Source organism: Symphalangus syndactylus, chromosome 11 (genome assembly GCF_028878055.3).
Source record: "Symphalangus syndactylus isolate Jambi chromosome 11, NHGRI_mSymSyn1-v2.1_pri, whole genome shotgun sequence".
NCBI classification, from domain to species: Eukaryota; Metazoa; Chordata; class Mammalia; order Primates; family Hylobatidae; genus Symphalangus; species Symphalangus syndactylus.
The window spans coordinates 93,443,183-93,458,784 of record NC_072433.2 but is presented as its reverse complement, the minus strand read 5'-3'; the positions used below and the strand labels follow the sequence as shown (position 1 = coordinate 93,458,784).

Sequence of the window (15,602 nt, the reverse complement as noted above, 5' to 3'; positions counted from 1 at the left end):
GGTCTCAAACTCCCAACCTCAAGTGATCTGCCTGCCTCGGCCTCCCAAAGTGCTGGGATTACAGACATAAGCCACCGCTCCTGGCCGAAAAATATATTTTATTTTTTATTAAATGAAAAACACAGACACGCACACAGGATATAAAGACTAATAATAAAGCAAACTCCTGGGCAGTCAATCAATTTAAGAAATGAACCTTGCTTCTGAAGCCTATAGGGCAGCGGTCCTTTTTGGCACCAGGGACTGGTTTCAAGGAAGACAATTTTTCCACTGATGGGGTGTGGGGCAGGAAGGTTTCAGGATGAAACTGTTGCACCTCACATCATCCGTCATTAGATTCTCATCAGTAGCATGCAACCTAGATCCCTTGCATGTGCAGTTCACAATAGGGTTGGCTCTCCTATGAGAATCTAATGCCACAGCTGATCAGACAGGAGGTGGAGCTCTGGCAGTAATGCTTCTTGGCCCTCTGCTCACCTCCTGCTGTGCAGCTCACTTCCTAACAGGCTGTGGAATGCTACTGGCCTGCAGCCTGGGGATGGGGACCCCTGCATTAGGGTAATGAATCATCACATGAGAGATAACTAATAACCTGAATTTTGTGTTTATTATTTCTGTGGTACTTTCATAGTGTTATAACACTGCTAAATTGTTTTTCAAATGGATGTACAAATGCACACTTCCTACAGCAGTATATGATTGTCCTCCGTACTTGACATCCTAGCCAACCTTTGGTATTGTGCTAGGAGTTGTAAATCATCAAGGGACCTAATTCTTATAGTGTAATTTAGAAGGGAAATTCAATTTTACTTTGAAATAAGTTAATATAATAAATAAAATCAAACTGGTAAATATAAATAAAACTAATTGCTAAAATACCAAGGGGTGATTTGTTTTAAGGGACTTCAGAGGGTGCCTAATCTAGCTGGTCTACTACAAATATCCTCTTCTATAATTCCTTTCGCTCCAAGAGTATAATGCAGATGGAAGTGGATCATTTACTTTTCAACCAAACAGCAAAATCCTGCATATTCATAAGTTAAAAGTTATATCAATCTGAAACTAATTGCAAAAAGTTATTAAGAATCTGAAGTCCATTAAACACCAGCTGTTTGCAGCAGTTAATCACTAATATCTCTGTCTTATTAATCACCATCAACATATACTGAAGTATTTTGGAGACTATTAGAATGTTGTATACCACTTGGAGTAAAATCCAAAATCTGCAATATGGCTTACACTGCACATATATAATCTCATTCTCTATATTTCAGCCTTGTTTCCTTTCAGTTACTAAAAAATGCTTTTTTTTTGCCTCTTCTGAAAGAGCACATGCTGTTTTCTCTTTATAAAGACACTCACCCTCTGAAGCATAAGTGAGGGGATAATGGTGATATTTCATTGAAATTACATGTTATATTTGCAATGCTTTGGACTATACCCTAGGGATCTATCTTTTCCATGTTCCTCTTATCAATGTCAAAGCAGGATCCATGACACTTTTTTGGCACATCTCACATCTAAATATTCCAAAGCAACCTCTTGAAAACCTAGGGCACTTCTTTATTTCTCTTGGCTTCCTTTTGTTTATTAAAGAATCCATGTTTTCCTTTACACAGCTTTTCCCATAGTCTGTTTCATATACAAAGCTATATGCACATAAGGTTTTATTTCTAGCTCCTTTCCCCTTAATGATGATACATAAAATCTTATAAAATATGCACTATTCCAAATTTCACACCAATGCATTCATATTTTATGTTGTTAAACTTGAAAATGACAGTTGACCTTATCTTGTTATCTGCTCACATCTATTTCATTTCAGGTGTTGCATATTTCTGCTATATTTGTTCTTGTCTGTGTAAAATTAAATGATGATGCCCACATTGGATGCACATTGCTTTTTATTAAGCACTAGACACTGGACTTGATGTTTTGCAGATATGATCCCACTTATTCCTCACACCACACTCTAAGCAAGAAATGGTTATTTTCAGTTAACAGAGGAGGAAATTGACCACAGAGGGGTTAGGCAATCTGTTTATGGTTTTAATACTAATAAATAGGCAAGGAAGGTTTGTTGTTTCTAAACAAAACTCTTGGCCACAACATTCTTTGTACATTCACACTACATTTCAATATTTTTATAATACACCTAAGCCCACAAAATTTCATCGACATCTTTTGCTTACAGTTTTTGCTTCTGTCTGATATTTTCCAGAATATCATTCTCTCTCTCATTTTCTTGTTATGATATATCCAACATGGAAATTGAGTCAATTTTTATTACTGTTTCAAATTTTTCAGTGGATTAAACTGCAAGATATGGTGAGGACTCAGGTGTAGGTCTATGTCAAAAGATAGAGGAAGAGTCAAAAGGACTCAGAAAACAGAGGGAGTCTCATATAAGCCTAATTAACCAAGGCTCAAATGAGGCCACCTTCTACATTTCATGCTTTTATCAAATAGATGAAATTTATTCTCGGTGTTTCCACATGAGAGATGGTGAACAGACTTCCTCCTGCAGACCATCTGGGTAGTAAGTGGTAGAGTACTATAATGAAATAATTGTAAAATGCTGCCCAAAATGGAAGCACACCATGGCTAATAACTGATACCTTTCTAGATGCTCATTGAGGATGAGCTATGATTGGCAGAATGATACAGGCATCTTTTTCCTCTACTGACATTGTTTTGTATCTTAAAATAATACATTGGATACATTGTATCCAATGCTGACATTGCTTTGTATCATAATAAATGATAGCTGGTAGTATAACTGTATGATGATTGTGAGTCCTGTGAGTCCTTGTAGCGAATCATTGAACCTAGGGAGGTCTTAGTGTCCCTGCCACAGGAAGAGATTAGTAAACTTAGACGAGGTCAGAGCTCTGGTTAAGTGGCCACGAGGTCAAGACATGTCTCTAATTCAATCTCATAGAAACCCAGAGGGCAAGTCGGTACTATGGTCTTAATAAATGATCAAGACAGACATTATATAGAAATTAGTTGTTACTTAATCACATTACATGTGTTGAGGACATTAACAATTAACTGGCATATCAAAGCTGCCTGGGTCAAAGCTGACTCATGGACTAGATATTGATTCTAGAGGCTGAAGGATTTATACATCTAAAGCTCAACAAGTGCTCTAAATATCCCCAAAACAACAAACCTGTATCCCTTTCTTTAATTATAGATTAGAGATACAGAAACGTAGATAGAAAGGAGAGGAACTCTGGATTTCTCTGATCTACTTGGTTTATGATGCTTTTGTTTTCATATTTCTTTCAAATTCTCAGACTTTATTTGAAATGGTTTTTAAAATAAATTGAGTAGACATAAGTGAAAGAATTAGTTAGGAGGTCATTTTGGTATCCCAGGGGTTGTCCACAATGAACCTGCCACTCACTGTTGGCACAGTGGGTTGTCAATTACATATTAAGTATGGCATTTGGCTTTTTTTTTTTTTTTTTTTTGAGAAGGAGTCTCGCTCTGTTGCCCAGGCTGGAGTGCAGTGGTGTGATCTCGGCTCACTGCAACCTCCGCCTTCCAGGTTCATGCCATTCTCCTGCCTCAGCCTCCCCAGTAGCTGGGACTACAGGTGCCTGCCACCACATCCAGCTAATTTTTTGTATTTTTAGTAGAGATGGGGTTTCAACATGTTAGCTAGGATGGTCTCGATCTCTTGACCTCGTGATCCACCCGCCTCGGCCTCCCAAAGTGCTGGGATTTACCGGTATGAGCCACTGCACCAGCAGGAATTTGGCATGTTATGCAGGGAAGTGATTGCCACTTTAGGGATAGTGTTTGGGTCCAGCTTTAATGTCCTGCATCATAGAATTATGATGAAAATCCAAGTGAGTTGGGTAGCATTTTGTTGCAGTGATTCTCTGACCTGAGGATGAGCGTGCGATTGGAACATGTTTATTTTTCTGTTTTTTTCTTTTCCTTGTATCTATACACAGTGCCTATAGGAAGGATTATAGATCTGGTTTTCTAATTTAAAAGCATATCGGTTATTTAGGAAGAGAATTTTTCCCTAACTTTAAACTTGGAGGGAGGTTTTGTCTTTGTATAAAGGACATTGAATAATATAGTAGAATGCATCTTCAGATATAGTTTTATTGTAAAGGTACACACACAAAAAAATTTACATTAAATTCTGGTAAAATGTTGCCATCTACTAAACACTATCCTTTCATCAGGCTTGCCGTATCCATGGGAGTGAATCTCAAAGGGGAGACAGAGCCTCTTACTCAGACTCTTTTGCATGCACGAGAGATATTTATGCCAAATTTTATGTTTTCATTGCTCTTGAGATATTCAGTCTTTGTTGTTCATGTAAATTTCAGTGCTTTTTAAGAGCACTTATCTGGCTATAAGATGACCACCATAGTCTGACAGGTAACCAGGTTTCCCACATCATGTGGCCATTTATACTTATAATTGGGAGATAGATAGATGATAGATAGATGATAGATAGATAGATAGATAATAGATAGATAGATAATAGATAGATAATAGATAGATAGATAGATAGATGATAGATAGATGATAGATAGATAGATAGATAGATAGATAGATAGATAGATAGATGATAGATAGATAGATAGATAGAGATAGATAGATAGATGATAGTGGTTTTTTGTTTTGTTTTATTTGTACTCTAAAACAATATGGCCAATTGGTTAATTTTTTATTGACATCATAATAGATTTCTGGGGTACATATTATATTTTCATACATGTATACAGTGTATAACGATCACATCACAGTAATTAGGATATTTATCACCTCATTTATCTTTGGGGAACATTTCAGTTCTTCTAGTTACTTTGAAATATATAATAAATTATTTTTACTATAATTTTCCTTCTTACTCCTTCTATCTAAATTTGTACCCATTAACCCACTTCTGTTCATCCTCCCTGCTTCCCTCCCAGCTTCTGGTAACCACCATTCTACTCTCTACCTCCAGGAAATCCACACTTTTAGCTCTCACACATGAGTGAGAACATACGATACTTGTTTTCCTGTGCCAGGCTTATATCGCTTAACACAATGAGCTCCAGTTCCACCCATGTTGCTGCAAATGACAGGGTTTTATTCTTTTCATGGCTGAATGGTATCCCACCATGTGTATTTACCACATTTTGTTTTTCTGTTTTTGGACACCTAGGTTGATTTCATAGCTTGGCTATTGCGAATAGTGCTGAAATAAACTTAAGAGTGCAGATATCTCTTAGATAAACTGATTTTCCTTTATTTTGGATGTATAGCCAGCAGTGGGTCTGGCAGTTTTATACTTAGTTTTTGAGGAAACTCCATAATGTTTTCCATAATGGTTGTAGTACTTTACATTACCACCAACAGTGTATGAGGGTTCACACTCACCACCATGTGTTATTTTGTCTTTTTAAAATGACAGACACTTTAACTGGAGTGAGATAATAAAACCATTGTGGTTTTGAATTGCATTTTCTTGATTAGTGATGGTAAGCAGTTTTTCCTAAACTCACTGGCCATTTGTACATCTTCTTTTGCAAAATGTCTATCCAGGTCTTTCGCTCATTTTTAAATTAGATTATTATTTTTTTTTTCCTGTTGAGTTGTTTGAGTTCCTTATATATTCTTGTTGTTAATCCCTTGCTGGATGAATAATTTTCAAGCATCTTTTCTCATTCTGTGTGTTGTCTCTTCACTTTGTTAATTGTTTCCTTTGCTGTGCAGAAGATTTTTAGCTTGATGTAATCTCATTTGTCTCTTTCTGCTTTTGTTGCCTGTGCTTTTGAGTTCTTACCCAAAAAAATCTCTTCCCAGACTAATGTCCTGTAGTGTTTCCCCAATGTTTTCTTATGGTGATTTTACAGTTCCAGGTCTTATATTTAAGTCTTTAATTCATTTTGAGTTGATTTTTTTATATGGTAAAAGATAGGGATCTAGTTTCATTCTTCTGCATAAGAATATCCAGTTTTCCCAGCACCATTTATTGAAGAGACTTTTCCCCAATGTATGTCCTTGACAACTATGTTAAAAATAAGCTGACAGTTAGCATGTGGATTTATTTCTGGGTTCTCTATTCTGATTCATTGGCCTATGTGTTGGTTTTTATGCCAGTACCCTGCTGTTTTAGTATAGCTTTATAGTAGAATTTGAAATTAGGTGGTGTGATGCCTCCAGCTTTAGTATTTTTGCTCAGAATTGCTTTAGCTAATTTTTTTTGGTATGTGTGATTCCAAACAAAATTTAGAATTGTTTTTCCTATTTCTGTTAAGAATGTCGTTGATATTTTCATTAGAGTTTTATTGAATCTGTAGTTTGCTTTGGGTAGAATAGGTATTTAATAATATTGTTTCTTCCAACCTATAAGCATGGGATATCTTCATTTTTTGTGTCCCCATTCAGTTTCTTTCATCACTGTTTCATAGTTTTCCTTTTAGAGATATTTTACTTCTTTGTTTGAATATATTGCTATGTTTTTTTGTAGCCATTATAAGTAGGATTGCTTTCTTGATTTATGTTCAGGTTGTTTGTTTAATGTATAGAAACACTACTGATTTTTGTGTGTTGATTTTGTATCCTGGAACTTTACTGAATTTTTTGATCAGTTCTAGGAGATTTTGATGGAGTCTGAGTAATAAATATTTTATTTTTAAAGGCTTTACTAGTATATACTCACAGTATTTTTAAGTACTGAGCACTCCCACTGAGCTTTATTTTATTTCGAAATAAATCCTTAACTAGCATCGAGTAAGAAACTTAAGTGTTCTTGGGTAGATCTGTTTCCTCACTAGATTGTTCATGTTACGCTTCTGCTTAATAAAGTGTGGACTTTCAATTCTGTCTCCTGTTCTGATCTCTTCTTTTGTTGCTAAATAGATATGCACATTAAAAAACAGAGAATATTATCTGGGGCAGGTATCATGGGTTGGCTTATCACCCATTCTTTATTGTTTCTCCTTTGCCTGGTTTTCCTCTAGCAGAAAAACAAGTCTTAATTTTTTTCTGGCTTCTTTGAATGCAGGGTGGCTAATGAGATGTAAGACACTCTGGTGCCACAGCCCATTCCACCTTTCTCCTCTTCCTGGTCTGAACACTGGCAAAGTGGCTGGAGCTATAGTGCCTACTGACAATGGACAGATAAAAAACAGGGAATCACGGATATCCTAGCTCTGATTCCATGAAAAATTGGCCAACCTCTTCACTGCCTATATTCAGACTATAAGTTATGTAAAATACGTAAATAAATAAAAACACTTTCTTAAAACTGTCACTGGTTTTCTGTCATTGAAATTAATTTTAAATAAAATATAAGCTAACTATGAACTATGGATGAGTGGTACTGCTAATCTGGCTCATTAAATAATGAAAATATAATCTCTAACCATGAAAGGAAATTGAAGTAAATAAGAGACCATTTTCTATGGCTCAATTTTGGGGAAAGAAAGGAAGTTTGGACTCGAGAAACTTAAAAAGTAATGATTTAAAAAGACACTTATTTGCAGGTATTAATATAGTCAACATTTGTTAGTTGGCTATGAATCATTTATACCTTTTCTACCTTTTCTTAGCAGTACCAACAATTTCCCACCTATAATGTGTGTGTAGCATATAATGTGTGTGTAGGATGGGTTATTCCATCTGTGTTTCCAGGGGGTACACCAGGATTGGTTAAAGCCAATTGACACAACATATCTTCCTGGCCAAGATAATTTTCCAGGAAAGTACATATGAAAAACTCAGTGGAATAAAAGCCCAAGATTCTTGATTACATGGCTTTTATTTGGTGTGGGGGAAGCCGACTCCATCTTGGTGAATATGAACATGGAAGCGCTTAGTAGATCAGCTAGCAGCCATGTTTGGAATACAAAAGGAGAGCCTAACAGGGAATGGAGGCAAGGGTAAGAAAAAGGGACTGAGAGTAAATTGTGTACTGGTTATATTTCTAGAACCCATAATCAAGCCTATCTTGCAACTGGAACATCAATTGCACCGTGAAATGACATAGAAATTCCCTTTATTTTAAGTAGTCTGAATAAGTATAATTTTCTATTACTTACAATAGAAATACTCCTATTACATGTATTACCTTCTTGCTTTGTAAATGAGACTGTCAAAATATAGAGGATTATATTTTTTATATTTTGTCAGTAATTTTATTTGTCACTATTATAGACTCTCCCCCTCACTACATATGACTAAATAAAAGCTCATTTCATTTACTTTGGTAATTTATAGTGCTGTGTGGAGGGGCAAGCAATAAAATGAGAACTATAAAATCACTCCATAAATTCACTGTTCTCTGTACATGTGTTTTAATCTTTTGGATAAAGAAATGTAGAGAGAAAATGTGGTCCAGTTTTATGCTTGAACTTTGGATCAAGCATAGATCTACATTATTTCAGTTCCTGAACCACTTGGTGAAGTCAGCTAATAAATTTACATTATTTTATAACTTCAAATGAGAGTTGAAGAATTTGGTCACCAAGTTCCTTGTGATAAGTCCTTGCCCTCCCTACCTTCTTTCATTTGGACTTAAGGAAGACCTAGGTGTAGGCTAACTCCTATATGGTCTCTGAGCTGAGGTGCGAAGTATTTAAGAACACACTCCTTTGCTTTCAAAGGAAAGTGTAAAATTAGTCTTATTGTCATAAGTCCAATATACATTGTGTCTAGGAATAGCCAAGGGCATCAATGTGAACAATCTTGGGTAAACTCACCGGACTTGGTAGGGTAGTGGTAGTTGTTTATGATCATGTTTCAGGTCAGCACTGAGAAAGGAGAGTACTTTTTCAGTCTGTGTGGCTGATCTCTGAGCACATGTGTTACTCTTAAGTGCCCATTCTCTCCAGAGGCCAGACTGCTGATTCTCAACATTTAGTGTGCATGAATATCGCCTATGAGAGCTTGTTGAAAATGTAAATTCACATATCTTAGAAGAATTTGCTGAGGTGATTGTAAAACCACAGTTGAGAAATGTTAGGCTAGATATTGTCCCCAATTTACATATGCTTGCTGTTTAAAACTCAATAGACAACGTAAAACTTTGCAATTCTACACACTTGATTTTAAGCACCTTCAATGCTAAGGCAACTCAATTCTGCCATTGCCTTTCCTTCAAATCAGATATAATTGTATAAAGATTCACAAATAGATCCCTTCCCTCTCAGAATAAAATGGACTACCCTCTCCCTCATGCTATGGAAGCAACTCAAAAATGTGAGATAAACAGATATACTATTTATTCTTCCTTCAAGAACCTTAAAGTTTACTAAAGGAGGTAAGACAAGTTGTCAGTAACTGTAATAAAATGAAGAAAGTTATGCATTATAAGAAAGAAACAATGCTGCGAAGGGGTTCAAAGATGAGACAAAGCACATGCATCTTGGGGTGTCCTAGAAAACCAATGTTCTGTGCCAATGCTTCTCCTTTGATAGCCTTTTATTTGTTTTCAGTAGTTATGTTCAAGGAGGCAGGCAGTCAGCATGAGATACCAGTGTGGTATCAATTTCCTAACCAAACAGAAACTTTATGGAATTTCACATTTACACATTCTTGAGATCAGAATCTAATGCAGGCTTACCATTCACTTCATTAAAGTTTTGTTACTACGTGCAATGGATAAATTTATGTGTTAACGTTATTGGGCTAAGGGATGCCAAGATAGCTGGTGAAACATTATCTCTGAGTATGTTTGTGAGGGTGTTTCTAGAAGAGATTAGCATCTGAATTGGTAGATTGCATAAAAATGATAGCCCTCACTGATGAGGGTGAGCATCATTCAATCCATTGAAGGACTAAATAGAACAAAATGGTGGGAAATTGGCTCTCTCTGTGCTTGGGCTAGGACATTCATCTTGTCCTGCCCTTAGGCATCAGCACTCCTGGTTCTCTGGCATTCAGACTAATATGTGGATTAACACCATTGGCTACCCTGGTCATGGCTTTGGGGTTTGCATTAGAACTGTAACAGTGGTTGTCCTGGGCATCCAGCTTACAGACGGCAGATCATGGGGCTTCTCAGCCTCCATTATCATGTGAGACAATTCATCATAATAAATCTCTTCCTCTCTCTCTCTCCTATTTGTTCCGTTTCTCTGGTGAACCGTATTACTACTACAAAATTAACACAACCAAGTGACAAATATTGCAGAAATCTATGCATTATCCAAGAAATTTATGAATGGCAGAATGAGTGGCAGAAAGGAAGAAAGAAATAAAATTATTTTTTTGTGTGTGAGAAGGAGTCTCACTCTGTCGCCCAGGCTGGAGTGCAGTGGCGCGATCTCTGCTCACTGCAAGCTCTGCCTCCTGGGTTTACGCCAAAGAAATGAAATATTTTCATCAATGAACATTGATGCAAAAATCCTCAATAAAATACAGGCAAACCGAATCCAGCAGCACATCAAAAAGCTTATCCACCATCATCAAGTGGGCGTCATCCCTGGGATGCAAGGCTGGTTCAACATACCCAAATAAATAAATGTAATCCAGCATATAGACAGAACCAAAGACAAAAACCACATGATTATCTCAATAGATTCAGAAAAGGCCTTTGACAAAATTCAACAACCCTTCATGCTAAAAACTCTCAATAAATTAGGTATTGATGGGACGTATCTCAAAATAATAAGAGCTATCTATGACAAACCCACAGCCAATATCATACTGAATGGGCAAAAACTGGAAGCATTCCCTTTGAAAACTGGCACAGGACAGGGATGCCCTCTCTCACCACTCCTATTCAACACAGTGCTGGAAGTTCTGGCCAGGGCAATCAGGCAGGAGAAGGAAATAAAGGGTATTCAATTAGGAAAAGAGGAAGTCAAATTGTCCCTGTTTGCAGTTGACATGATTGTATATCTAGAAAACCCCATCGTCTCAGCCCAAAATCTCCTCAAGCTGATAAGCAACTTCAGCAAAGTCTCAGGATACAAAATCAATGTACAAAAATCACAAGCATTCTTGTACACCAATCACAGACAAAGAGAGAGCCAAATCATGAGTGAACTCCCATTCACAATTGCTTCAAAGAGAATCAAATACCTAGGAATCCAACTTACAAGGGATGTGAAGGACCTCTTCAAGGAGAACTACAAACCACTGCTCAATGAAATAAAAGAGGATACAAACAAATGGAAGAACATTCCATGCTCATGGGTTGGAAGAATCAATATTGTGAAAATGGCCATACTGCCCAAGGTAATTTATAGATTCAATGCCATCCCCATCAAGCTACCAATGACTTTCTTCACAAAATTGAAAAAACTACCTTAAAGTTCATATGGAACCAAAAAAGGGCCCACATTGCCAAGTCAATCCTAAGCCAAAAGAACAAAGCTGGAGGCATCACGCTACCTGACTTCAAACTATACTACAAGGCTACAGTAACCAAAACAGCATGGTACTGGTACCAAAACAGAGACATAGATCAATGGAACAGAACAGAGCCCTCAGAAATAATGCCACATATCTACAACTATCTGATCTTTGACAAACCTGACAAAAACAAGCAATGGGGAAAGGATTCCCTATTTAATTAATGGTGCTGGGAAAGCTGGCTAGCCATATGTAGAAAGCTGAAACTGGATCCCTTCCTTACATCTTATACAAAAATTAATTCAAGATGGATTAAAGACTTACATGTTAGACCTAAAACCATAAAAACCTTAGAAGAAAACCTAGGCAATACCATTCAGGACATAGGCATGGGCAAGGACTTCATGTCTAAAACACCAAAAGCAATCGCAACAAAAGCCAAAATTGACAAATGGGATCTAATTAAACTAAAGAGCTTCTGCACAGCAAAAGAAACTACCATCAGACTGAACAGGCAACCTACAGAATGGGAGAAAATTTTTGCAACCTACTCATCTGACAAAGGGCTAATATCCAGAATCTACAATGAACTCAAACAAATTTACAAGAAATAAACAACCCCAACAAAAAGTGGGCAAAGGACGTGAACAGACACTTCTCAAAAGAAGACATTTATGCAGCCAAAAAACACATGAAGAAATGCTCATCATCACTGGCCATCAGAGAAATGCAAATCAAAACCACAATGAGATACCATCTCACACCAGTTAGAATGGCCATCATTAAAAAGTCAGGAAACAACAGGTGCTGGAGAGGATGTGGAGAAATAGGAACACTTTTACACTGTTGGTGGGACTGTAAACTAGTTCAACCATTGTGGAAGTCAGTGTGGTGATTCCTCAGGGATCTTGAACTAGAAATACCATTTGACCTAGCCATCCCATTACTGGGTGTATACCCAAAGGACTATAAATCATGCTGCTATAAAGACACATGCACACGTATGTTTATTGTGGCACTATTCACAATAACAAAGACTTGGAACCAACCCAAACGTCCACCAACAATAGACTGGACTAAGAAAATGTGGCACATATACACCACAGAATACTATGCAGCCATAAAAAATGATGAGTTCATGTCCTTTGTAGGGACATGGATGAAACTGGAAACCATCATTCTCAGTAAACTATTGCAAGGACAAAAAAACAAACACCGCGTGTTCTCACTCATAGGTGGGAAATGAACAATGAGAACTCATGGACACAAGAAGGGGAACATCACACTCCGGGGACTGTTGTGGGGTGGGGGGAGGGGGGAAGGACAGCATTAGGAGATATACCTAATGCTAAATGACGAGTTAATGGGTGCAGCAAACCAACATGGCACATGGATACATACGTAACAAACCTGCACATCGTGCACATGTACCCTAAAATCTAAAGTATGATAATAAAAAAAAGAAATGAAATATTTTTATAAAGTAAAGTGTGGTGGAAAAATAAATAGAATAAATATGCCATATAACCATGTAGCTGTAAACCATTAGAAAATGACTTTAGCAAGAAAGGTGCCATTTAAGAGCAAGGTGTGATATAGTATTCTCAAAACCTAATAGTATCAAACTAAAAGCAAATGGTCATGTTCAGAACATTCAGAACATGTTTCTGAGTAAGGAGGGATAGAGAAGAGAGAGAGGGAGCAAGAAATAGAGATAGAAAGAGACTGGCATAAGTATTCTTACCTGTACCAATATCAGTGGAAAATTCTTGCCTGTGGTGTCATCCTTAAAATCAAAAGATGCATTTTAAATTTTGATCCACTTTTCACTGGTTAGCTTCTTAAATAGTGTGTCTACTGATTAATGTATTCATTTATTAGATATTTTTAATGTAATTTACTACACTCTACCCTATATAGAGGAGATTTTAAAAATGGGTACAAAGCTTGTAAAGAGTGTTAATTGTTGATATGTAGGGAAGAAATTAAAATAGAATGCAATAAAACGGAGGTGAATACATAAAGTGAAGTGATTGCACAATATAAGAAGAGAAAAACTGCAGAAAGTTAGAAGAGAGTGAGGCTGTAAATAAAAATATTTTAGACAGATGTTTTAAATCATGTTTAAGATTTACCAGATAGATATGGAAGGGAGAGGTAGAAGAAAACAATGTATGCAAAGTAACAGTGTCATGAGAGAATATGTGAACTCAGGATAATGTAAGCAGAAAACCCGCTCTTCAATAGAAGTGTTCTTGCCATTTCAAACTATTTGGTAATAATTTTTTAGGATAGTTTCAATTGTTTTGGTGGTTTTAGAGGGTTTCTTATATTAATAAATAGCAAATTTGACATATATCAGTTTATAAATATTATATTGTGGGTTTTTCCTGATCAATTAATTACACTTTCAGAGGATAAAATTTATTCATATTGAGATTGCACAAACATTATATTATAGTTATTAACCTATATCCACAGTATAAACAATGTGATACAGCCCATCAGTAAGAGAAAAATATGGTTAGAATAATCGAAGGGAAAACAAGTTAGCTCAATCATAGTAGGTTTGTCCCTTCTAGAGAAATAATTTGATCTCATGATTCAATTTCCTTTAAAAATTTGGAGAGAGATTTACGTCAATACACGAAGATTTATATTTTATTTTGACATTAGCTTTATAAATTTCTCAACAATAACCCTACATTACTGAAATATTTTAGCTAAATATCTGCTTAGGAACCAGAATTAGGAAGTGAAAAAACTAAATGACTGACACAACTCATGACAATAGAATTAAGTATTTTTCTTTGCTTCAAATTTTAAGTTTGGGATGAATGTGGTATCTTTTATTGGTCACATATGCTACATGCAAATCTTTGTGAAACAAATCACATGAGCAGATGATCTTCTTTTTTTGCAATGGCCTGTGTAGCAGGCTTAATGTAGTCAAATTTTGTAAATTATAGGATTTGTGAAAAGCCACTTTCCCTAGGTTATAATGTGGATGTTATTAGGGTGTGCTCATGGTACGTGAGAATTTTAACAATCCAGGTAATGTTACTTCCTCTAAGTTGAGAGTACAAAATCTATCTTCTTGAAGGCTTTTAGATTGGATTGTATACCAGTTCTTGTTCAAATCCACAGATGTGACCCAGTGGTTATTTTGCCATGCTCTATACTAAACTTTAACCTCTTAAATGTTTCTCTTCGTGATTCTTTGTGAAATTTTTCAATGGTTATGTTTGTTGATTCTCCCTACTTAAAGATAGGCAGTGCATATAGTTTGTTTATTCCATTTTAATCTCTACTGATAACTAGATTATAAGATGTATTTAGCTTACATCAACCAAATGATTATGAAAGAATATATTGGGTATCTAATTGTTTATTTTGGTGTCTTATCAATATAGTTCCATGTATACATTAGAGAAGATACTTATAAAGCTAAGAATCTTCTCTAAATATTTCCATGATATGAACTTATCTCTCTATATTCCTTCATATTTTTTACAACGATTTTGCTTTCTCATTATGATTTTTTCTTTCTAGCATATTCTGTATTGTCTCTCTCATATGTTGTATCTCTGTATACATTTATTAATTACATAGACATTCTATATTGTACAAAGTGACTCCTATCCCTATTTTTGAAGCATATGTATCATCTTTTCTGTCTTTCAATATCCATGTCAATTATTTTTCAAATTTAAAAGGAAATATTTATATTCTAGAACCACATATATTAAGGAACTTCAATTTTGATACAAGCAGATGATTAAACATTTCTGTCACCATCTCAAAAGCTTAGGATATATTTTAATCAATAAATTACATCATATGTTTTATATGCATTTTCCAGAATTGCTTTTGTAGTTTTTTTGTATATTTGTACCAAACCTTAGGAGGCATAAAAACAGGACATACTGGGTCAGGATTATGCATCGTATGGATTTTTAAAAGGCAACTTTCCTAACATCATCTACAGTTCTCTTAAAGTTATCCTTGTCATGACCTCAAACACAAGAAGAAACGCCTGGTGCAGAGCCCCAATTCCTACTTCATGGATGTGAAATGCCCAGGATGCTATAAAATCACCACGGTCTTTAGCCATGCACAAACGGTAGTTTTGTGTGTTGGCTGCTCCACTGTCCTCTGCCAGCCTACAGGAGGAAAAGCAAGGCTTACAGAAGGATGTTCCTTAAGGAGGAAGCAGCACTGAAAGCACTCTGAATCAAGATGAGTGGGAAACCATCTCAATAAACGCATTTTGGATTAAA

The 15,602-nt window shown here is 36.1% G+C and overlaps 1 protein-coding gene across 1 annotated transcript; it reads left to right on the top strand.

The window, feature by feature from the left end:
• The first annotated feature begins 15,337 nt into the window (after positions 1–15,337).
• Positions 15,338–15,602, top strand: LOC129492836 (small ribosomal subunit protein eS27-like). Its single transcript, XM_055298153.2, has one exon. It carries the CDS (start codon positions 15,386–15,388, stop codon positions 15,542–15,544), a length of 159 nt encoding a protein of 52 aa, XP_055154128.1. The 5' UTR covers positions 15,338–15,385; the 3' UTR covers positions 15,545–15,602.

What these genes read in the sequence shown, in the direction of transcription:
- LOC129492836 (XM_055298153.2), top strand. Translation starts at nt 15,386, where the DNA reads ATGGATGTGAAATGCCCAGGATGCTATAAAATCACCACGGTCTTTAGC.